This window comes from Oculina patagonica, chromosome 1, assembly GCF_052425735.1.
Source record: "Oculina patagonica isolate OP01 chromosome 1, crgOcupat, whole genome shotgun sequence".
Lineage (NCBI taxonomy): Eukaryota > Metazoa > Cnidaria > Anthozoa > Scleractinia > Oculinidae > Oculina > Oculina patagonica.
In genome coordinates, this window is record NC_135758.1 from 47,512,098 (window position 1) to 47,537,158 (window position 25,061).

A 25,061-nucleotide genomic window follows, 5' to 3' on the forward strand; every position below is an offset into this window, starting at 1 on the left:
ATGTACAACATTTTACTTTGGCGCATGCGCATAAGCCAAAATTTGGACTTCTTTTTTTTTTTGTTTTTTTCGCTGAACCGTTCCGATTTTTTTTCCTTTCTCCTTTCCTTTCCGTTTTTCTCTGCTTTCTTATTCTCTCTATCTGCACGCCTTCTACTGGCCTCAAAAGGTTTTGATCTTAATCAATGGAAAACCCTGGAAAGGAGACCATGATCTAGTACGGGTATGTTGGCCTATTTTAGCACCAATTTTACACCAAAAACTGATCACGTTTTTTACGATTAGCTCTGTCGGAATGCAGTCAATGTTCAAGACGGACACTCCTGTGGAAAGATCTATCCAAACTCTATAAGTTGCACATGCTGACGTGTAAATTGGTGACGTCAAAAGTGGTTGAATGGCCATTCCTCCAAATCCCGGAATAATCCGGACTTAGCATATTAAGGGTTAATGACTGGTTAAGAATAGGACAATAAATACGCAAAGAAAATGGCAAATTAGTCTTTAGAGCTTGTCTTGTGCTAATCAGCCAGCTCACCTGCAACTGATCTTCGGTTTCTCCAAGCAGGTTTTGCAATTCCACTTCTTTGCCGCGGGCTCTCCTTAACTACAAGTAATAAGAACAAATCTGTTAGCTGATGATAACATAGAGGCCTCCTTCAATCAGAACCGATCCTTATTGAATTATATTCTCTCATGCAAGTACGCTCTCCAATTATAAACTTGATAATACAAGGATTTAAAGTATTTTCGTTTATTTGATGTGCCTAAGGATGATTCAAAACTAGAATCGAAATACATACTGTTCATACTCATCCATTTATTTATTTGTTCCTTAGATGTTATTCATGTTTCACGCGTTTGTTGCAGGAAACTCTTCTATACATGCAAGATCAAATGGGATTCACTCACGCGCTGTTCCCCTCGTGGCTTTGTAGCTCAATGGTAGCGCAATGGACATATAACCCGAACGTCGTGGGTTCTAATCCCACCTGAGCCACTGAATTTCTTTTAGTGGTCAGGATTTGCAGTGGAGCATTTTTATTTATTTGATATGCATGGTCACGGTTTATAAGATGTACTCAGAGTCACTGATGATACCTGTTCATCACCGCGGGCCCTTTCACTCTCCAGTTGCTGTCTGAGATCAGTCATCTTATTCTCCAGATCACGAACCTTCCGTTCTCCATCATCTCTTATTTTGTCCAACTAGGAATAAACACAGCCAGCAAATTATTAAAGGGGCTATGTTACGCAATTTCGGCACTGACCAACTGGTAACAGAATTAACTGAAATATCACAATAACGGCTTAAAACTGTAGAAGAACTCAAAAGAAACACAGAAAAGCCGAAAAGGGGCATGGATGGGCAAAATTAGAGAAGATTAAAACGGATTGCGTTCGGGTAAACTTGAAAAAGGTCGGCCCGACGTTTTTCAAGTTTATCTCAATTTGTATGAAAGTCATCCTTGTTTGTTATGTGGACGTGATTTTGCTAAAAAAGACTTTTGCTCTGCCAATTTGAAGTTTCGAGCTCTTAATTAACGAAAATAAATAGAATTGCATAAAATACCGTGACCTAGCCCCTTTAGTTAACGCTTTGACTACATTACGCATTCCGCGCGACAAAGAAAAGCAACCTGTCACGCAGTTTCTTTTAGTTCGACTGACACAAATCTCTCACCTCTCGGCCAGCCTTGTTCTGAAGATTCCTCAGTCGGCCCTTCAGACCATCAATTTCATCTTCAAGTCCATTTATTTTGTCCGCTGCTTTCTCCTTTTCTGCTTGCAGCTATTTAGATAAATAAAAATTACACGCGATCGAACTTATATTCTAACATAGGAGACATTCATCCTGCTTTATTGCAAATCCGCGACTTTGATTGGCTATTCATCTGGCCTTGTAGACAATGATTCAACGCGCAAATTCTCCTTGCTGTTCTCAACACGATTCTTATAGCGTTAGTTGAACAGGCGGAAATATATATTTAAACCAACATTGAACTGACTCATACCCTTTCTTCCGCCTGTGCCCGAAGTGATTTTAGCCGATTCCTTGCTCGCTCGAGTTCGTTTTCAAGAGCTTTAACTTTAGCTTCCAAAGCTTGCCTCTGTCGCTCGTATTTGTCATTCTGTGAAGAAAAATTGCTGAGTTTGCAAATTACATAAAAAGACAAACATAAAAATTAGAAACGTGTGTACCTAATACAAATTTGTAAGTTTGAACCTTAACGGGACATTGTACGATTTATTTTATTTGGTATGTTGCCAGTTTTTTGGATCAGTAAAGATGTGTATTTGCAAAACTAAATAACTAAGTTACTGCTGAATATGAGAGAAAGAAAAGGACTCTTAGCTAGACATACGATGCAGTATCGAACAAAACGTAGACAAACACAAACGCCGTCTTTGTACTTTCTCGTCAAGTCCGACTTATTACTGACACTTCATTTTCAAATACTGAAGGAGAAAAATAAAGGCGCCAATTCAATTTTTTTTTATTTGAAGCCTTGGCTGTACAACAGTATTGTGTAATCGAAGTTATGTTAGCTTCGTAGCTCATTCTCAGTACGATTGTACTTTGTTTCCTGCCTCACGGGTCAGCGGCTTTGTGGTCACGTGAGCACTTACCGCTTCCTCGGCTCGTGCCCGTGCCTCTCTCAGTTTGTCCATCATTTCTGCAAGTCTGTCTTCCAGATCCTCTCGGCCTTCTTCAGCGGCTGCAATAGCTTCTTTCAGCTAAAAGTGAATATGAAAAGCGAAGTTCACATAAACGCATGTATGAAATGACCGAGATCCAACCAGAGGGACTGAGCAATTTATTCCTAGTCGCCATGGAAACCAAAGTCACGCCAGCACAGATGAGCTCCTAGCTCGTAAAACAGGTTCTATTTATCTAAACAAACTACACAACGTGAAACCCAAAAGTTTATCGTTAGTCTACTGACCAAGCGATATCCTAATGGTAGCAAACATCTGCTGCATATTACCTGGTATGTGTTTTTAGCCTAATCACGGACTGCTTTCTTTGACGCAGTAAATACTCTTCTAGTGCTTACTTTATTTGATACACAAAACCTGTACACTACACCAACACCTTACCCTTTCATTTTCAGCTTTTACTTTGTTAAACTTGTCCTGTAAATGCTGCATGGCATCTTCCATGTCCTCGATTTTGGCTTGAAGTGGAGCTCTAGCACTCGCCAACTGTTCGGGGACACAAAATACAGAATTGACGTTTAATAGCCGGTTTACAACAACTATTCTGCATTTTAATGTCATATTTGTGACTGCTGGCAAACCGATACTTTACAAAAGCTTTAATTCTGTAACAGCGTTTCTCAAGTGAATGGTACTGGGGTAAAAAATGGCAAACAAATGGACAAGTTAACTTCCACAAGAAGTTAGCATCTTCACTATTAAAAAAATAGACTTGACGTCACATGGCTTCTACGAATAAAACAACATCAACGGGAGTAAAATTGAACTAACGCAGCAAACTGACACGACTTTCCTTACCTTAACAATAATTGTTCATTTTTTAACCATTATTAACCAAGTTTTACAGTAGTTCACTACTAATAACTTGCCTGATCCTGCAGGCCATGTCTGGCTTTGTCGAGCTGATCCTTAACCTGAGCTATTTGTTTCTCCAGTCCAATCATCTCTGCCGCATGTTCTGCTTTCTCTCTTTCCAACTTAAAACAAAAAAAACTCAAGTTAGCGATAGACCACATCTTACTCGATGAGTTCAATCGATAAAAATATTATCACCTCAAAAACCGTCACATACCAGCATGCACAAGGGCTTGTCGTTTTCACGATATTATTTTTTGTCTGTGTGAAATCATTCATTTGAGACCACACCAGAACACACCAGTTGAAACAAGAAGGCCACATACTACTGGAACAGCCTGGAAAATGCTGGTGTTAAAAACTTTAGTTAGATTAGTATCCCATCAAGGAGAACTAAGACTTCTGAGAAACTGAAAGTGAAAAAATAGGCATCGGGTACAGGTCCTCAAGTGGCTCAGAGTGAGACGACCAGTGGACACCTCATCAACTACTGCAGCGGAATTCTCCACAATACAGACAACAGCATTTAAATTGCCAAAAGATGATGAGCTGTGAAAACATGTGAGAAACCAACAAGCCTACACAAACAAGGTAAATGATATGTAGTGATGTATATACCTCATCTTCCAGCCTCTCTTGTTTTCCTAGCTTGTCTTTCAGTTTCTTTAATTCTTCTGTCATTTTCTTTAACTTAGCATCCCTGTCTTCCTTGTCACCAGCAAGCTTAAAAATACAAAACAAGTCAGTCGTAATTACATCAGTATGGGTTAAAATGTTATATTCAGTGCAGTGTGACTTCAATTTCACAGCCATCACCAAAGCAACTGCTACAAGAATGTTACCGACATTTAAATAAGGAAACAACATAGAATGTGGAATAAAGAAATACAAGCAGCTATTTAATTACGGAGACAAGTGTCAGCTTAAAACACAACCAGTCTGCAATCCCATCTCTGAAAACGAGTAAGCTTAGGGTTTTTAGATTTCGTAGTGAATGTCGTTGGACAACATGAAGTTAATCCATCCGACGACAGTTTACGCAATAACTTTCTGCAAGTTCGTGAGCACTCGTGTGACTGTCTGATTGGTTAATAAAAATCGGGCGTTTTTACGTCACGAAAGGATAACTATTTTTGACTGTCCATCCAGCATCAAGCTTTTGGGATTTTGTTGTTATATACCTGTGAAGCTCTGTCTCTTGCTTGCTTTAAAGCTCTCTCAGCATCCTGTAGTCTGGCTTGCAAACCCTCAAGCTCTCCATCAGGCTGTCAATAAAACAGTTCAATAACTGAGCACACATTCTTACCGAGACCTTGATTATTCCGGATATCACAAAAACCGAATCTAACAATTGTTTTATTATACATTGTTTTTCTGGTAAAGAAAATAATGACAAACGATTTCAACCTGTTTCAAAACTTGTGCTAATTCCGGCCTGCCGTCCTGCTTAATTCTGAATGCTTTTTCCTCAAAGTATTTCGTCGAATAGTTCCTTCCCAATTTTTGTTACTCATTTTGTGTTTTCTAAGCTTTTACTGTCCAGCAATTTTTAAACTTAGGCCAAATTATTTCTCGGTTGAAAAAGCGAATCGACGAGCTTGAATTTCCTTCGCCGCCAGATGCCTGTCACATTGCTCTTGGAAATCATGCATTGCGCGGATTCCCAGAATTAGCTGTAGGCTCTTAGCCAATGAGAAGACAGTGAGTTACTACAATGTATAATAATTTTAGTTATTGAGCTGTCTTCGCAAACCAAAATCATACACCATCATTCCATGGGGTACAGGTACATTGAAAAACTCATCCCTGTTTATTTTATATACAATGCATGATATTAAGGTTAACTTGGGAGTGTAAAAAGATTACAAACTTGTTTTCGTCTCTCTCTGTCCAGATCCCTCATGAGGTCGAGGTATTTCCGATGAAGCTCAGCTAGAGCTCGTCCCAGGTCGTCCTGATCATTGAACGGCTCACGGACAGCACTTCTTTTCCTGTTGATGTCATTCTTTAACTCGCCCAGCCTCTCCAGTACCTCCTCCTTGTCTAATAAGTTCTCCAGGTTACTCAGTTCATCTTCTGCTTCCTTCAGTCTTTGAGCAAGAGCAGCATTGTCCGCCTACAGAATAAATAATATAAAATACTCAGTGAAACAAAGTTTATTCTGCAGAAGTTCAGATTCAAGAGTTTCCAGCTCAATTCTTAACAAAGTTAACAAATCAGGACAGTGAACAAACTAGGCCTATTGAAAAAATCTTTTCATGGTAGTTCCAAATAAAAGCAGGCAAAATCCGCAGTAGGGTGATTCACTTCTCCCACATAAACTTGAACGCCGAATTTGACCATTTCGCGTTGCTGTTTTGCAGAGAACGGCTACGAAAAGTAGCAAGATAAATAACGCATGCGGAAAGCCTCTGTGCTACGTTTAAAACTACATTATGTACTGTTTAACTCTCTTTTCAATATATCCGGCAACGTACCGTAAGATTATCGACCTGTGCAGCAAGCTCTTTTACTTCCCTGTCTTTATCTCCAGCATTCCTGGCAGCTTGTAAAGCTCTGTCAACTTTTTCTTGCTCCTTTCTTAACCTCTCATCAGCTGCTTTGCGGTCATCCTTTAATGAATAGAACGACAGTTCTTAATTTTTAATCTGCTTGTAACACATTGCCAGTTTTAATGTGAGCTTTTTCAGTAATAAAAGGCTTATAGGTCGGGAAGATCCAAAGGCAAAGATGGCCTCAAATGATACAGATAGCTTTTACAGAAGTGGATAGAATTGAAGCAATTTTGTTCACCTGTAGTTGTTGTTTTAGTTTATTAAGTGCATTCTGCAGCCTGGCGACTTCAGCCTCAGCTTGCTGTAGTCTGTTCTTTGCTTCCGCAAATGCTGGTTCCAGAGCGGATCCCTGGGCTGCCTGAGCTTCAACACTGGATAAACGCCGCCGCAATGCTTCACAATTCTTTCTCTCTCGCTCCAAAGCATCTTCGTTTACTGAAAGAGAAGAAGTTGCCGAATCTTTCGAGTTTATCACTACTTGTACGACACCAGAGGGTTTTTCTTTTTGAAATGATTGTTATTCACTGGAATTTTGTGTAAATGTTTTTGAAGCGTTTGGTTTAAACCTCGTTGGGACAACACAAAAGACCTGCATCTTAGTCTTCGTGAAACAAGAATCAAACTGTATTCAGTTTAGCCAGCCCTGTGAACAGAATTCTAGTTGTGCAATCCATCTCAATTTCCCAGAATCTTGGCCAAAGTCAACGGCGCTATATTTTTCCCCAGTAAAGAAAACTGTAGTTGTATTACCTTTTTGTCTTCAGATTTAATACAAAAAAGTCATTTGTAATGGAAGTATATTTGCAAGATCAGCATAAAATGGCTTAAGACATTTTTAGTGTTTCGATTTATCACTATTGCCATCCTCCAAGAACTGTGGTTAAAAGTCTTGCAACATGGCGTTAAGTAAGGGATACGAACCCACGCCTCCCATTCAAAGACTACTTGCAGCCCACCTAAGTTTTACGCGTTTTGAAAACTGTTTCTATACATGTACGTGAAAAGCAATGAAAAATCGTTGCAGTATATGGTTTAGACCACAGTTGTTAAATAAAACCTTTTCTTTTTAACTCACAACAATGCAGTTATTTTTCTGCAAGCCAGCAAAGTTTTCCCAGCTATCAACTTACATTTGAGTTGTTGTTGTAGTTTGGCTATGTTGTCCTTCAGCTGCTTGTTGTTAGCTGCTTGTGCTTGCATGTCTTTCAGCCGCTGACCTAACGAATCCTTTTCATGTTGAAGCTGATTGATCTGTCTCGCTTGCTGTGCCACTTGCTGCTTCATAGAGTTTAAGTTATCATTCAAGTCATCGATGATATTCTTTAGTTCTTCTTTTAATTTGTCTTGGTCGCCGTTTGCATTTCCTGTTTAAGGAAAGTCACACAGAAACTCAAATATTTCAAACAGCTGTGGCGGATCTGGAGGAGGGTGACCCGGGCCCCCACCTTATTTTTAGGCCAAATAGAGGTCTATAGGGCCGAGAAAAATGATTTTTGAGAGCGGGCAAGCCTCTTATTGCAGAGTCTGGATGACGGGCCCCCACGTATCTGAAGGTCTGGATCCGCTACTGTCCTGTTGTACGAGAATGTCTAATCGCTCAGCTATTCCTAGCTCAGATATTTTTAATCAACAATTTACGTGAAGAACAATGTTGATCGTGGGTATAAGCACGAGCACAAGCATGAGTGCATAAGGAGAACGAACACTGTCCTCACTAGAAAGAATCATAAGTACAAGAACAAGAAAAGCAAAATTATTCGTTCTTCTTGTGCTTATGCATACTCCATTAAATAAAAGGATAGCACAATACTGAGAATGCGTGTATTCGTTCTTTTTATGTGTTTACGTGCTCAAGAGGTAATTGTCGGAGAATTCTTGCGTGCATGCTAAAGAGGTATTCTCAGACTTGGACTCCTACTGCTGCTTCAAATGTTCGCAAGTTTAAACAGCGCCTGTTTTTTAATACCCTTCTACATAATTATCTTGCTACAGTCGTCAAACTAGCTCTACTTTGTAACAACGGAACATGTCAAACTGATTTAAGTTTCGTTTTGTTACATGGTACTGTTCTATCATTGGAAACTATTGCTGTGGAAAGTTATAACCAGTTGTGTCAATTTTGAGACTTACCGTTTGTTAATGCAGACCAGTAGTTTGACAATTTTCGCAAAATTTATCTCCTTTAAATGTATTTTTTGGCCAAATTGCGAAATTTAAGTCCCGCTAAATATGCCCGTTTCATTTTCCCGAAATTAACTTCCCGCGAAAATAAGTAACAATAAGGTACACGACTCCAGTCCTATGCAAACCACTTACTGAGTGCAGCTAACTGCGCTTCAAGCTCCTTGACAGCAGCTATCTCTTCACGCAGTCTCTCTCTTGCTCTGTCATGATCTTGCCTTAGTTTCCCATATTCATCTTTTAACTCAAGCAGCTGTTGCTCTTTAGCTGCCAAACGAGCTTGTAAGTGGGACTGAAAAAACACAGCTCATTAGTAATGTGCATTAAAACAGACAATAAAATCAGTAATCTATAAAGTATTGTTCTATTTAACAATAAAACTACGAGCCCAAGTTTTTTTTTTTTTACCGAACAGTCAACAAGGTGCAGTTTAGTTGACTATCGCTAACAGAAAACGATCGGGACTGCGAGTAGTCTAATTGTTTTCATATTGCAGTTCAAAAGCAACATTTTAGGTATAGTGAAGCCAAAAATCAAGAAAGAGCAAGGCTTATAGGTACATACATAGGCAGGGTCAGTAGGGGGCGTATTTCTGATGGCCTGTCTGAGTTTCTCTGCCTCAGCCTCTCTCTGTCTCAAATCATCAGATATGCCTTTCATTCTCTGCTCCAGTTCCTTCGCGACTTCCTGAAGTTTTCGTATCTGAAAAGTGAAAGAAACGCCAAATAAGCAAAACATTTTCCATTTAAAGGGATAATGAATGGTAAATTCAAGACTTTGTAAGACAGCAGAACATAATAAATGTCTTTTCTGTAAGCCCAAGACGTTCTTGGTCTTGCAAAAGAAATCAAAACTCCAAGACTGCATAGCAAAAAAACCTGGGTGGCAAGGCCCATGAAATCTGACTAACATTCTATCATGAGACTTGTTTTCCGTTTTGAAGGACCTGATTCGCCACACCCGTTTGTCGCTTCACAACTTGTTTTTTTGCCCTTTCGTAGCTCAAATTTGAAGTTAGTTTGAGGTTATTCCTTCAGTAGACTTGATACTTACGTAGTTTTTCTTATCTGCAATAGCTTCAATGAGTTTCCTTTCCTCTTCTCCCAACAGATGAGCCTGCGAAGATAAAAGATATTTTTATTAAGCTTCTCACTAACAGCAGTAGTATTCACTGGATCCGTTACATGTACCAACTGCTGTTTTGGAACATGGAGACTGTACTCAAAACAGTGGCAGAAAGCGAGCCTAATGAGTATCCACTGGATTAATTACATGTACCAATCACTGTTCTGGATCACAGAGACCATACTCAAGAGAGCAGCAGAAATCTAGCCTAATGTGACTTGTCAGCCAAAGTAACTGAAGGTTTGAGCACTTGAAAAAGCAAAAGAATTTGCAGGGACATGACAAAGCCTTGCAATCGAAATAAATGTGCATAATTATAATAATTATCATTAAAGTCTTTAAAATGACACTGGTGTTATGTAATTGTACAGTGTGGGAAGAGGGCGAGAAAATTAACCATGACTTAAAATTTCAGGCCAGTAACTCCAAGGAAGAGATTTAATAGCAACTTTAATTTAAAAAAATTAAAATAGTCCGGGAGCCAGGAGCACAAAAATAATGTTTTGCACTCCAAGAGTACTGAAAAGGTTTGACAACGGATTTCAATAGATTAAATCCTCTCTTTCACGCTAGGTAGTTTGTGGTTTCAAATTGTGGTATACGTTTTGAGTTATAGCTATGTTTTTGTCAGTCGGTACAGGTCAAACAAGGGCTCACATGAGAACGAGGCTAAATTGCCACTCAATTTATTTATTAGAAACTTATTCAATAAGAAAATAAATGTTATCCAGATAACTGATAGGACTCTATGAAAGTCGATTTTATGGAAATCACCACCGCTTGCAAAGAAATCACATTATATTTGTCCTCGTTTTGTGTCACGTGTCACAGCATCCTCATTCTCTGACATATAGGAACAGAAACTTTTCGCTCACGATCATCTGCAAACCGTTTGCTCTTTCAATTTGCTCTTTCTGCACTAAAGAAAGGCAATATTTTTAAAATGTATAACTTGCTGAAGTAAAAACCTTGACCAAAGGCGTTAAAGTAGCGCCTTTGTAATGAAGCCTTGCTTTCGTGTTAGTACAAAAAGAAAAAATAATATTAAAATTGGTAAAGAAAGAAGTAATGTTTAATGAAATTTGACCACAAAATGTGAAAAATATTTAAAATACATGCAGCTGCCGTCAATTGTAACGCAAAAAAATATGACGTTTAACTATGTTCTGCTAATACCTATCAGACCCAATTTAAAGAAAAAGATTTAGAAAGTTCCCACTTTCGATTTTGTTAAAACTTGTCTCGTATTTAAACGTTATAAACGGTCGTGATGACGCCTAGAATATCATAAATACCAGGTCACAAATAGTCGCTTAATGAAACAGTCATTTCTGTTTCGGCACTCGTGGTCCCCTTTACAGTGCAGCATTATTTATTAATTTTCCATCCATGCCCAACAGGTTATGACATATATTCAAACGTAAGTCTGAATGCCTTTGGCTTCAGGGACGTACTGTAATGTTCTTTTTTTCACAGAACATGACATAGCGCAACCCATTCGCAGTACGTACAAACAGCTCTCTTTCGGGATAACGACATTCTATAGATCAAAGCTTCGGTTTGTTTGCTGATCTCTCGTCTTCCTCTGCCGCTTTCTCTAAACGCCCTAAACGATCTTAGTTTTTGATTCTGCGTAAAACTGTTTGAGCATTTTGCATTCCAGTTACAGCAAGAGAGTTCAAGGCACCCGGAAATGCATAAAAAAGAAGGGAACTACAATCAACAACTACAACGATTTTTCAAGTCTTATGGCAACTTCAAAGCGGACCTTCAAAGTAAAATACAATCTAATTAAATATGACCATAGGGACGATATACGTAATTCCTCCCGTCCATTTAATTTCATAAAAAACATCTATAGAGAGATGCATGTGAAATAAACTCTCAATCGTAATTCTGATAATTAACAATTATTGGATGACGTTGAGTATGATAGCGAGAATTATCAATAAAAGGCCGAGGTTTGTCTTATTATATTTGTGTTATTATATATTTATTGAAGGTTTCGATTTATGAAATTCAGCGAAAAACTGAGCGCGCGAACCGAGAGCCGTCATCGATCAATTGACGGCACCTGTGTACCAATCAGATTGCGCGTTTTGCTTATAGACCGCAGCTGGGTTATGCTAAAACTCGATAGAAAAACTGAACATGCTTTTTTGTCTGTAGAAACATTCGATGCCAGCGTGAAATAGCTGAATGCTCTGAGCCAATGAGAAAAAAAAAGTGGCTTCAATGTGTAATAATATTTAATTATAATCTCGTATTTTCTGGGTGCTGTTTTGCGCCCGAAACGAAAAACACATTCAAGCGCCTTGAGCATATTTACGTACCGTATTTTCTCGATTAAACGCCGGGCCCCGAATAAACGCCGGGTCTCCAAGTTGTATTTGAAAATAAACCCCTTAAACAATTATTTAAGGTTAAATATGGTTTAAAAATAACGTCTAATTATATAGCTGTCAAAAATAATGAATAAAAATCATTTCTTAGAAACAAAGGGCTTGAAAAAACTCCTGAATTCAAATAAACGCCGGCCCTATCGGGCCAAGTTTGAAATAAACGCCGGGGGCGTTTAATCGAGAAAATACGGTATTCTCAATAAACTTGCCAGACGCCTCGATTATTATCACCCTTTTAATAAAATGTCGAAGATTTTTCCTTTTTTCACAAATTTATTTATACATAACAATTAGCAGGAAGGCTTCAAATCCTGACGTTATATTTTTTTATAGTTAAATCTGAACGTTTTAACTCTTCTAAAGAAAAAACACACAAATTTTAACCTTACTATGCATTTTAAATCAAATCAATTACACTACTCGTTGGACTTAATATTTACAATTGCAAACTCATTTATTCTTCTCGATACCGTTATATTTCAAATATATTGTCCCAATATAAAATTTCACTAGCCTATGATCGATGATTCTAAATTCAAATTCGATCGGGAATACACTGCCCCACAAGCTTCGAGCTTTAAACCCAACCATGTCTAAATACAGGTAATTTGAATTATTTATTATGATTTTTTGCGGCCTTTCTCCGCTAATATTTACATGATTACATAATTTGCAATGTACTTGCCAAAAACACATTTTGGATCTCAAGAATGGCAACAATCGTTATAGCGAATGCATAAATTGAATTAATAAGAAACGGGATAGCAAAACGTAAAATTAAAATACATCAAACCGTGGAATTGTCTATAACAACCGAGAAAGTATAACTGAATAAAAGATCAAGAGTTCTCAGTTTCAACTGTCTTTAAATTTCTGTGTAATTTTGTTTGACAAGGCCATCTCCAAAACGTTTAAGGACCATACAGATTTCAGATTAGAACATTGAGAATCCAAGACTGCGTTCGATTAATTGTCAAACTGCAAATTTACTTGAATTTAATAACTTCATGGTTGCGCCACTTCTTCGCTGATACTCAACTCGCGCGCCCCAGTTCACTCATGTTGGCAAAATGAAATGAAATATAATTTGAAAAGCAAACAGTTATAACAAATAATAGACCTATAGTCAAATTTTCAATTAATTATGGCCGCATTTGAAAACAAAATATACATAAATTCACATCTTCTGATGTATTCTGTGTCCCAGGCATTATTCAAAAGTCAGTAAATTTAAATATTACTCAAGCGTATTCAGTGTCAATACGGCTGGATTCACTGTGGTTTCAAGCCGTTCTGGGTCTTTTTAACACTGCATCTTTCATCTCTGGACAACTTTTGGCAAACATCACGGAAGTTCTGGCATGAAGAGATTCGGATCTCGATCGATTGTACCTTGAGATAAGTTCACATCTTTCGGCGACCCCGGTATAGTTTTCTTCATTATATCTCGCTGGCCACGTTCAGCATGGATTGTCGCAGTTGTTAGCATGACGGAGGTTGCTACAGCTGAAAATCATCGGAGGAACTCAGACTGTAACAGTCTCTCAGCGTTGGAGCGGACATGGATCGTTTCATTATTATTTTGTAAGGCCTTCCATCAACACAATCTGAAACCGCGGCCAGATCACAGGAGGCTGTTCTCACCAGGCGGGTAGGTTTGGCTTCGTACTTTAGCTCCAGGGCATCTTCCACTGCACCAAACGGATCTTTTCGTCTGCCATATCGCACAGGACCAACTGTCGGTTGGCTTGCTCGCAGTGTTTTCATTCGCAGCAGTTCCAGTAAGGCGTTCCTGAAACGGCGGTCTCTATAGCAGTAAATTAGCGGATTAACAAAGGAATTTAACTGCATCAGTGTCTCCCAAAACCGAAAATGTGCATTTGTACGAAGGACTGGGAAAGCCTCTCACACGATATGGTAAACAATTGCTGGAACAGTCGTGAAAATAACTGCAGCGGTTAGTAAGAAAGTCGTGTTGGCAACTTTGGGTTCGAGTTTCGCTTTCACTAGTGTGGTGACTTGGCTGATTTCGCTTATTTTACGTTTACGTATTCCATGGTATACCATAACGTAGAAATACACTACAGTCAACTCTCTCTAAGACGGACACCGTCGTGACCGGCCCCAACTGTCCGTCTTATAGAGGTGTCCGCCTTACAGAGAGTCGAGGTAACGTGACACCAGAAACTTTGAGACGATAAAGCTAAACGGCTATGCACAACGAATACACGTCTGTTTTAGTCGCTTACGTTAGCAAAACCTATAAAGTGGAACAAAAATAATATCAGAGATTCGACTTGTTTGTTAACAACAAACGGTGAGACTGTAAGTAGAAAACTAAATCTACAAGTTTAAGCAGAGAAGTAATGCGTTTTAGCGGATTGTTTTTGGTAAATTTGGTATTCTAAAGGCGCTGACCTGCTATGCTATATGTCGATAACAAGTTTTGAAGTATTATTCACGAAAAAATAACTTTTAGTGCCTGTCCGTTGGCGGTTTCAAAGTGTCCGTTGTCCGTCTTAGAGAGGTGTCCGTCTTACAGAGAGTTTTCTTACAGTAAAATGACTGAAAAACGGCAGGGACCATAACCAGGTGTCCGTCTTATGGAGGTGTCCGTCTTATAGAGGTGTCCGTTAAGAGAGGGTTGACTGTATAGCTATTAAGGCAACTGTTTCACACACAGCCCAAACGATGAAAAAGACCTCCTCAGCGTCCCCACCAGCCACTTGAATTAATACAGGTGCAAGTACTGAAAACACCGATCCCAACCAAGCGATTATCGCGAGCTTTTTGAGGCGTTTTGTTGTCACGATAGTCTTGTAGTCCATCCATTTTACTATCGCCACGTACCTCTCCCAAGCAATCGTAGTCAGATGATATAGAGAGCAACAGGCGGTACAATACATCGAGCACACATCAACCACAAGTGCCAGAAAGCAAATATGTTCAAACGAAACCTGGCGAAGAATTAAAACATCAATCGTGGCAGACAGTGGCATGCTTATAGCTCCAGCTAGAAGGTCCGCAACGGCCAGGCTAGTCAACAGAATGGTCGAAGATTTTTGCAGCACTTTTCTTTGATTTAGGATTGTGATAACGAATGTGTTCAAGAGAATTGTGGCCAGAGAAGCAATGTATCTGACGATGACTAAAATCCAGGATATACGTCCCACGTATATTCTGGTGCTTTCGGGCAATAAAACACTGCCCCGTTCATACTGGAAGGCCTGACGCTTGTTTCAGTGCCGTTTAAGTCCATGTTGATCATGAGGTTGAATTACTTGATAATCTGTTGGTAAGGCAGAGTCGCGAGCCTGTTTTCATGAACAAAGAAGAGGCTTTGGCAACATCAAGACCATTTAGCTCCGAGCTTTGGCGTTGGCAAAAGTTGCACAGCTGCTCAGCGTATATAAAACTCATACGTGTGTTTCTGTAGCTTTATAGAAAACATTTCAATCTGTTTCTACGGATAGAGTCACACCTTTCAGCCAACCACAGTGCGTTCTTTCTGGCGTCAATTTACTAGAATTTCCTGTTATTATGGTATCTTTACGGTTAAAAAACATCAGGCCTTATTTATATTAATTACCTAATCTATTATACATTATCACATTCTTAATTACATTAAAAATAAAAACAATAAGGAAAATGCCTGCTTTCCGTGTATTTCAACCAGAGAAGAAACCGTTGCAGCTGGATTTAAAGCTAGTGAGAGTTTGTGCTTGCCGCAGTTTTACAGGTAAACTGTTCCACAGCACTGCACCCCTATATAGCTAAAGCTGATTTTTAGAAAGTTGGTTCGGGGCAGTGGAACAACTAGTTTGACCTCGGAGTCCCTTATAGTCTTGTCCTTACACGCACGTCTTTGACTTCGAGAGTCCCATATTTAAACTCAAAGACTTAGAAAAAATATAAAACCTTAATAATAAATTCTCAGCTAGTGATGATTCCGAATAAAATCGTATATGAACTATTGATAGAAGTGACATGACAAAAAGGAGTGCTCAGGCGCGCCCATGTGCTTCTGGGAGGCTTCACCCAAAAGGGGCACCATTTTAGGGATTTGGCGAGTTAGAGTAAAAAAAAATAGGTAGGGAAAAGTGTCATTAAGGCATTTAAAAAGGGCCTTTCAAAATATCTCAACAAAACCGACCGAACTCGATTCATTTATCATGTATTTTAAGGGTTATTCAAGTGAAAACGTCAGCAAGTGATGAATTTTAAAAATACTGCCTTTCTTAAGTGTGGAAGAGCAAATTGAAAGAGCAAACAGTTTGCAGATGAATGTGAGCGAAAAGTTTCTGTTCCTATGTAACAAAGAATAAAGATGCCGTGTCACGTTACACAAAACGAGAACATATATCATGTGATTTCTTTGCAAGCGGTGGTGATTTCCATAAAATCGACTTTCATAGAGTCCTATCAGTTATCTGGATAACATTTATTTTCTTATTGAATAAGTTTCTAATGAATAAATTGAGTGGCAATTTAGCCTCGTTCTCATGTGAGACCTTGTTGGACCTGTACCGACTGACAAAAACATAGCTATAACTCAAAACGTATACCACAATTTGAAACCACAAACTACCTAGCGTGAAAGAGGAGGTTTTAATCTATTGAAATCCGAACGTTGTCAAACTTTTTCAGTACTCTTTAAGTGCAAAACATCATTTCTGTGCTCCTAGCTCCCGGACTAAAAGGATTTGAAAGGAATAGTACTAAAGCATGAATGAATTGCAAGGCTTATTCTTCCTCTTATACAAATCCTTATAACCGGTATTTCAAATGGCCATAAAATTACCCTTTTTGAACTTTAAGCCTTAATTTGCATGCTACATGTAGCTTATAGTTTCTATATGCTCTATTTCAAATAAAAAACTATTTCCAAAGAGTGTTCCTTCTACATTTACAGAAAGTTGGTCACGTGACCAGCTGTTGCAAAAGGCTTGTTTACCTGATCATCAATAGCTTGTTGTATTTGTGCAAGTTTATCTGCAGCATCTTGCAGCTGAGCTTTTCTTCTGGTTAACTGGTCAGTTAGCTGGGCAAGAACATCTTCAGCTGCAAAGCAAATTTTTAACAGTTAGCTTCATCATTATTATTGTTTTTCAATGAGTTTGTGTTAAAGAGTTTATTTCTCTGTAACCAGCATCATCTTGGCAGACACCTGGGTGCAAGGCTTACCATGTTATGGCATAAAAAATGCAGTAAGAGAATGCAGCTTGGTAGGTGACTTACAGATAACAAAAGACTCCTTAATGCGGGAAACGACTAAGACGAATCAAGGAAGTTCATACAAACTATATTAAATTCTACAAGGTTTTTTTACAAATCCAATTTTTACTCACATGTACAAACTTATTTAATAAGTATTTACCTTGCTGAATTGCCCTTTCCTTGTCTTGTAAATCAAGGATCAGTGAATCATGTATTTCCTGTTGAGCCTGTCTGTTCTGCTCATCGTACTTATCACTCGGCCTTGAACCTAATGACGTCATTTGAGCATGCTGTGCACCACCCACAATATTAGATTTCCTGCTAAATTTGTTAGGTTTAAACCTTGCTTTTCCAATGTAAGCGCTTTCATCTTCTTCTTCATCTTCAAACTACATTTAGAACAAGAATAACAAATGAATGAGTATACTACGAAATAGCCAACCATGTGAGCAAGTAATGTACCCACTCTCAGTAAAAACCTTTAAGACCGGATGAATGAGTAGACTAAAAATTATAACTAACCATATGAGCACGTTATGTACCTGTTACAGGTCAAATTTAAATTCAGGTTAATTTTTTTTTAACCTAGGTTATTTTTTCAACCTGGGTAAAATTTATGGTTATTATTAGGGTTAGGGTTTGGATTGGAGTCATATATTTTTTAAAAGAATAGTGAGTCACCCAACATTTCCTATGTGGCAAAGTGGATAAGGGGTTGGACAGCAAATCTGAAGGTCGAGAGTTCAAATCCAGTGCAGGTTAGTAAAAAGAAAAGAAAAAGAATTAGATGATGCTACTTGGGGGGTGGTATAACAGCAGATGGTAGGGGAGGGTAAGTAAGGATGGTGAGGGAGGGGAGGTGCTTAAATTTTAATTTTCTACTTATCAACCTAGTATAAAAAAATAAACTAGGTTAAAAAAAATAACCTAGGTTGAAAAATTTGACCTGTAACATACCCAATCTTAGTAATGGAGCTTTCAGACTGGTCCAATAATTAAGTATTGTAATAAAGTATTGCTAATAAAGTATTATTTAGAGTACTGTATTGTACTTTACGCTTTTCAGTGAACAGTACATGTACTAGTGTGTGGGATAGAACTAGACTGTATTGGGAGTGCTACTTATTAGGATGGCAGCTGATCTAAAAAAAGAACAATAATTCTAATGATTATTACATGTTATTATAATTGAAAACTGCAAATTCCTGATTTCAAATTGCCAAATACACCAGGTTTAAAAAATCTTAAGATCAACTTGAACATCCAAGATCAATTGAACCTTCTTGCTGATGAAGGTTCATACAACAAACAGACATACCTCCACTCCATCAGGTGGCGGCAACATTCCAAGATGTTCAAACTTGGCATCCAACTTGTAAAAAGCAAGTTCCTGCTCCAATTTAAACTGCTTATTACAAGCCTTGGAAAGTTCTGATGTCTTGCTTGCCAGCTGATAACAAGAAACAAAAAAATGAGTCACTAAAAGTTTACCTGCATTTATCAACAATTTTGGAAATTGAAACTTAATGCTTCCACAATTCAAATCAACATGTCAGCTGCGTAGACATATTTATTTACCAGTTCTTCTTTCGCTTCTAGTTGTCGGTGAAGTTCTTTGATCTTGTCAAACTGTTCCAAACTTTGTGTTTGCTGTTGAGAACTCAGCTTTTTCAGCTGTTGTAACTCCTCCAAGGCCTGACAATTCTCTTCCAGTAATACCTCATACTCCTTTTTCTGGCGATTTATTTCACCCTCCAATCTTCTAACCTCCTCTGCATAGTACACAGGATTTAGACATAAATTATTATTAGTAAATACTGTAATAACTTTTAATTATTAAATAAGCAGGATCATGTTATACGATATCTAAAATGTACACTGGAATCCTGATTTCCGAAACATTCAATTTTCTGAACCAAAAGCCATTTCCCTTGCATTTGGGTCACTCGATCAAACATTGCAATTTTTACCCCCCAATTTTGTGAATCAATCTGGATTTCCCGTGGAGGTTTGAGAAATTGGGATTTTCCCTGCAAGTATAAGAAATTACTCATGCAATTTACAAATATGGAAAGTAAGACCCGCTCGCAGATACAATGTTGCTTGACTTGAAACATATTTAACAGTAAACAACTACCTTGAGCAAACCGTTTGTCAGCCATCTGCCTCAATTCCTCAGAAATCTGTTTCCCATCCAAACAATTCAGAGATCTCAACTGAAAGATGACAAACAGCTGACTGTGTTCCAGGCTTGCCATAGGATTGCCGTCCATTGAAAAATTACTCAGATCTTGCAGAGGCCTCAGTTTGGTTACCTCGATGTGCTAAAGCATCGATTGATTACAAACGTTTGATTAACAATCATGTAGTTCACAAACTTTTATTGCAGTCTGATTTTAAAAGGCTTTATTTTCAGTAAGCATCAGAAGCCCACATAATTATGTGCAGAGAGCTAGATGATCCAGTATCAAAAGTCTGCAATGTGTACAGATAGAGAATCTAGTATCATAGGTCTGCAATGTGTACAGAGAGATAAAGAATCTAGTATCATAGGTCTGCAATGTGTACAGAGAGAAAAGTGATCTAGTATTATAGAACTGCAATGTGTGCAGAGAGATAGATGATCTTGTATCATAGGTCTGCAATGTGTGCGAAAAGATAGACAATTTAGTATCATAGGTCTGCAATGTGTGCAGAGAGATTGATGATATGTATCATAGGTCTACAATGTGTACAGAAAGATAGAGAATCCAGTATCATAGGTCTGCAATGTGTGCAGGGAGATAGATGATCTGTATCATAGGTCTGCAATGTGCACAGAGAGATGGAGAATCTAGTATCATAGGTCTGCAATGTGTGCAGAGAGATAGGTGATCTGTATCATAGGTCTGCAATTGGTGCTGAGAGATAAATAAGTTAGCATCTTTGGTCTGCAATGAGTGCAGAGAGATAAATATCTAGCATTATAGGACTGCAATGTGTGCAGAGAGAAAGATAATCTAGAATCATAGGTCTGCAAAGTGTGCAGAAAGATTGATGATCTAGCATTATAGGTCTGAAAAGTGTACAGAAAGATTGATGATCTAGCATTATAGGTCTGAAAAGAAATTATATATAATAATTAACAATACTCAGTATAAACTGATTTGAATCAGAAATAGATAATTAGTACTTACACTCCCAAGCTTGTTATGCGCAATGTGAAAGGCCTGGAGTTCCTTGAGTTTCTTGAAAACAGGAGCAGGCAGAGTTTCAATCAAGTTCCCATTAAGATTCAGCACAGTAAGGTGCACAAGACAGTCAAGGCCTTCTATCTTTGGGATGCAGTTGTTGGCTAAGTGAAGTTCCCTTAGCTGTGTTAAATGATCCAGTTTTTCAATCTTCTCAATCATGTGGTTGTTTAAGTTTAAGTAAAGAAGCTTTCTCAGATTCTCCAGGTTTTCGATATACTACAAAAAAGCAAAAAAAAAGAAACTTATTAAGTTTATACTAAGTGAGAAAACAGTTATTTTTTGCAGTTTCTAAAGTGATAACAAAGCTTGCAGAGAGATAGATAGATAGTTTATGGAAGCTTTAAAATTACAGCATAAACAAGGCTGAATTGGATAGAATTTTACAAATGCTCATCCTTGCAAAAGCAAGGAATCATGAGCATTCCATGAATAAGAAAAACTACTACTACTACTTGTTTGAAGTTTTATATGGTTACAAATTATAGAACTAACTGGACAGGACTTGAATTTAATCACCTTAATTTTCTTGTTAAGGTCTTTTCCTAAAGTTACATGTAGAGTTGTTATTTGAGCAATGTTCTCCTCTTTAGTTAACCTCCTGATCAACGTCTCTGTTAAGTAAGCCACACCAGACTTGGACGGACTTGTGACATCCCTAGTTGGAGGTTCATCTGGATCTGAATGTTCATCAAACATTAATACATGTACCGGTAAGTTTAAATTACCTTATTTATGGTGTGCAACTATTACCTTTAAGAGTGATACAAACAGATTTGGAGTTGACAGAATACACATGTATGCCTGTAGTGTACTAAAGCAACTGGTTGTGACAATATGCATGAAGTAATTTATATGCACTTTTATTTTACTTATTAACCGAGACTGAGGTCATTACAGGGGAACCTCAGACCGGACCTTGATGCATTGACTGAGCAGTAGCGAGTCAATACATCAAGGCTGAGGTATGATATTGCCCTGTAATAACAGAACGGACGAGGTTAATAAGTTATCTGTGACATGGCCTTTTATACCATGCCATAGAAAATTCAGCCAATTAGAAAAGCCATTGTATATTCCACAGTATTCAACCTTCCCAAAATGCACTGCAATCTTTTGTCCCGGTGAAATTAAGTAAGCTTATATTCTATGGCATGGTATAAAATAGTTGCATAACAATTTCTTGTGGTACACCATGGAATATCCCACTTTTCACTAGTAGCTCTCTGTGGCTCTCTTCATTGCTCATACTAAAAAAGTTTCACTATGCTAATATTTTTCTTTCAGTTATTTAAAAGATGGTTTTATTTTGTGGTTTTCGCCTTTGCACTAGTAGCTTTTATTTACAACTCAAAAGTACCCAAAGTATTCCAGAGATTTTAAGAGTTGGCAGAAGAATTAAAAAGAATTCTGAAATTAAATAGAAGTACAAACACAACCTTCTCATACAGGTATGAGTGATGTTTCTTAAGTTCTCACAAATAATTTTGCAATATTTGCCTTAAGGGCCAAGCAATTTTGAGAACTTTCAAAACATCACTCTAAACTCGAAGACGTTTGATTGATAGTAACATTTAATTTACCATTATTTTCTACATTATCCTGTAAAAAGGATAATGTAAAAAAGTATTAATTACTACCTGCAAGTTATGCAAATTAATTGGAGTTATTAGGAAAAAAATGAGACTTTCTGAAAGCATAAAGCCAACAAGTATTCACATAAGTAAACAATTGCTGATCATTATAAAAGCTTTCAAAAAGTCGTACTATACGCACCAAGCTCATCAAGTACACCAGTGTTGTCTAGCTCCATTTCATTTTGTGCTCCTCTTGAGCTCAAATACTTGCTGGAAATTCCGCCACTATTCGTTGGCAACTCTTTGTTTCTTGGAGAAGGTAGTTTCCGACTTCTAGAAGACTTTGAAACAGACGCCATTGTGCTTATATCCGTACAAAAACAACGCTAAAATACACCACGTTACCAAGTAACTGTCAAAATTCAACGGGTGGCTTTCTTGTTCCGAAACACAAAATCAGCATACTAAATGTAGATCTTGAATTTTATACTTAAGACACGTACTTCTCGGAAGTTATTCACTAGAATTCCAAGTAAACCTGCATCCAATCGATCAAGCTAGATCCAAGGCGATGTAAACAAGCGAGAGAGAATAAAATATTCATTTGCGGAGCGCGTCAAGTGAGCAATGACTCGTACCAGAAACCTCGTACTATACAGCAGTGACTCGGTCGGCGCGCAGGATTTTCAAATGTAATCAGAAATCTCGCCGTAGAATGTTCAACGCAACACCTTTGCCAGAATAATGATCAATTATCTTTTCACTCACAACAATCATCCACAAACTACTATTACTTCGAAGATATTCGAAGAGTTCTTCGAAAGAAACAAGTTTCAGTTGAGCCCGATAAACATACCAGCGGTAGACTGTATCACAGCTGTCCTGTCTGGGGAGTCGGAGGGAGAGTGACCACGTCTAAACGGAGACAAACTATAGGGAGGTACTTATTTCTTAGAAAATTTTGGGTCTTAATTTTCTGGCTACTTGTTCCAGCAGAAACTCCAGTTTAACTTCATGCTGTGCTTTAAAAAATTTAGCTTTTGAGTCCCCCTTGGAATTTCCAATGACCTTCCATAGGGTGGATATGGATATAGATATTTTCTGGAACCATGCATACCGATTTTTAATCGAATGAGCACAAGTAGGGGGCTTTTAGCATAAGCAATAAACCATAACTTTTACATTTATGAGGAATATGCAATACATTATTTTTATATAAATTTTGTTAGGAATACACAAAACACCCTCGCCTGCAGATAGCTAACCAGTGATCAGATCCCCCTCATCCAGATCTGGTTATGGGTTAACAAAAATGATCTGATTCCGCTTACAGTGGTGCAGGAGTGACTTGTAGTAGTACTTTGATGAAGAGTTTCAGCTTCATTGGTATAACGAAAGAAAGGGACTAACTTGCTTGCTGAATTCTTATTTATTAAATACAGTTGGAAAAACTTTAATCTGGACAAATTCAGTTCAGCTTGACAGACTGATCACACATTCACTTATATACATGTTTCTGATCAGCTATTTTAAAGACGTTGCTCCAGACTCAAGGAATGCCAGTCACAGCTTGTGTAATGTACGTTGTTTTGATCACTGATGGGTAAGCCTCTTCCAGGCATTCAGTGACATTTCACTAGGGAGCAGTGCAAACAGTGATGAGTGACAACAGAGGCTACGGTAGTCCTAGCAACTAACCCTCATCACTCGTCATTCCTTGCACTGCTTCATAGCTTACTGAACAGCTGGGGTCACAGGCTACTTGCAGTTGAAAAAATCCACAATCCACTGCTTGGAAAATCTTGAGGCATCCTTTATTTCTTCTTTTTTGCCCTCTTGCCTTCACCTGTAGAAAGTAATGGTTAGAAGTCTGACTTATGAAGAGCTTTTAACATTCTTTAAAGCCCAATAACAAGAAAAACAAAATAACCGTGTTAAACTAGTTTGATCGGTATTTTTCCTAGGCAATACGTACAAATCTGGAACAAAGATAATACAAATCAAACTAGTTTGATGTCTTTTGTTTATTTATTTACCAGTATTAACTTATTTTGGTTTAGCATTCTGACTGATAGATAATACTTTTAAGGTGAATATATCACTCACCTTTCTTTGGTGGACCTTTGCCCCTCTCCTTTCGCCTTGCTGCCATCTCTTCTTGGAAATTCTATAAAATATGTAAATATATATGAATTTTAGAGTGGCAAATTTGTCCATAATGAAAACTAGCCTTTTGATGTCTCAGAGTCAATTGTGAGGAGTTAATTTCAGATCAGGGATTATTCACTTTTCTTGCCAGTCCCAGATGTTCCCAACAAAGCGAGCGAAAAGTGTTAAATGTGTGATCACCTTGCACTTCAAAGGATACGCGTGTTTTATCAAGTTATAATGCACATAGTCTCTGTCAGAGTCTCTGTCTCTGTAAAGGAAATAGGAAACTTGCCTGCTGTATATTGTTAACCACTAGGAGGTTTTTCAGAATGCTTCATGTTTGAAAAGTGCAAGGAGCACTCAGTTATACTTCACGCTCCTCTATAATAGAGGTTTTTTCTTGTGTTCTTGAAAATCTTTGTATGCTTATCTACAAGTAGCACAACATGCACTGACATGATCAGAAGTGTTTGCTATGCTATTCTGTAACAAAACAACTTACCAAATGTTCATCGTAATATAATCCAAAAAGCCTCAATCTAAAAAGCAGGGTCTGGAACTTCCTTAGAGGGGGGTAGTAGGAATTTATCTCTCCTCCAAGGGGCTGCTTGGCAAAATGCTCCACAATTTTGTATGATCTACACGAACACAGAAGATTGAATACCATGATTAAAATTAATTTAGCCTGGAAACTTTAGGATTTTGAGAAAAATGGTGAATTGTAACTTAGTCCACCGAGAGGCGTTATACAAACAAAAGGCTCCTGTGTAAGCAACAGATCAGATCCCAGGAACGAGAAGTACACGAACTGAAAGGAAAGCGGTTGACTGCTGCATGCTGTCTAAATGTCACAAGTTGTAATCTTACTTTGGGGTCACTTGGCGTGTCAACTCGCCGAATATCCTTGCTCTTAATAGAGCCATCTTTCTTGCGTAGGTTGCACTCATCTTGACGTAAACTTTTCAATACTTTTCATGGAAAATTAACTACAAAGTGGTGATCGATCGAATATCATTCTTTTGCGGCAGCCATTTTTTATGAAAAGAG

General features: G+C 38.1%; 2 protein-coding genes across 2 annotated transcripts in view; both read right to left on the bottom strand.

The window, feature by feature from the left end:
* The window catches only part of LOC144634682 (uncharacterized), a 48,518-nt gene extending 25,837 nt beyond the window's left edge, over window positions 1–22,681 (bottom strand). Inside the window, exons 1-24 of the mRNA XM_078493717.1 lie at window positions 22,063–22,681; window positions 20,806–20,966; window positions 20,233–20,505; window positions 19,194–19,380; window positions 18,635–18,828; window positions 18,375–18,506; window positions 17,217–17,445; window positions 16,794–16,900; window positions 9,366–9,428; window positions 8,877–9,014; window positions 8,448–8,604; window positions 7,262–7,495; window positions 6,370–6,566; window positions 6,054–6,188; window positions 5,447–5,692; window positions 4,758–4,841; window positions 4,195–4,299; window positions 3,591–3,698; window positions 3,103–3,207; window positions 2,632–2,739; window positions 2,016–2,132; window positions 1,685–1,792; window positions 1,102–1,209; window positions 539–607 (exon numbers count right to left, since the gene is read on the bottom strand). Of these exons, the coding sequence (XP_078349843.1) occupies window positions 539–607; window positions 1,102–1,209; window positions 1,685–1,792; window positions 2,016–2,132; window positions 2,632–2,739; window positions 3,103–3,207; window positions 3,591–3,698; window positions 4,195–4,299; window positions 4,758–4,841; window positions 5,447–5,692; window positions 6,054–6,188; window positions 6,370–6,566; window positions 7,262–7,495; window positions 8,448–8,604; window positions 8,877–9,014; window positions 9,366–9,428; window positions 16,794–16,900; window positions 17,217–17,445; window positions 18,375–18,506; window positions 18,635–18,828; window positions 19,194–19,380; window positions 20,233–20,505; window positions 20,806–20,966; window positions 22,063–22,222 (3,525 nt within the window). The 5' untranslated portion in view covers window positions 22,223–22,681. The remainder of the gene's footprint in view (window positions 1–538; window positions 608–1,101; window positions 1,210–1,684; window positions 1,793–2,015; window positions 2,133–2,631; window positions 2,740–3,102; window positions 3,208–3,590; window positions 3,699–4,194; window positions 4,300–4,757; window positions 4,842–5,446; window positions 5,693–6,053; window positions 6,189–6,369; window positions 6,567–7,261; window positions 7,496–8,447; window positions 8,605–8,876; window positions 9,015–9,365; window positions 9,429–16,793; window positions 16,901–17,216; window positions 17,446–18,374; window positions 18,507–18,634; window positions 18,829–19,193; window positions 19,381–20,232; window positions 20,506–20,805; window positions 20,967–22,062) is intronic.
* Window positions 22,682–23,277: 596 nt separating this feature from the next.
* Window positions 23,278–25,053, bottom strand: LOC144635246 (small ribosomal subunit protein mS33-like). Its single transcript, XM_078494349.1, has 4 exons — window positions 24,882–25,053; window positions 24,517–24,652; window positions 23,970–24,030; window positions 23,278–23,709 (listed from the first exon to the last, which is right to left on the bottom strand). The coding sequence occupies exons 1-4, from the start codon at window positions 24,959–24,961 to the stop codon at window positions 23,678–23,680; spliced, it is 309 nt and encodes a 102-aa protein (XP_078350475.1). The 5' UTR covers window positions 24,962–25,053; the 3' UTR covers window positions 23,278–23,677.
* Window positions 25,054–25,061: the final 8 nt, after the last annotated feature.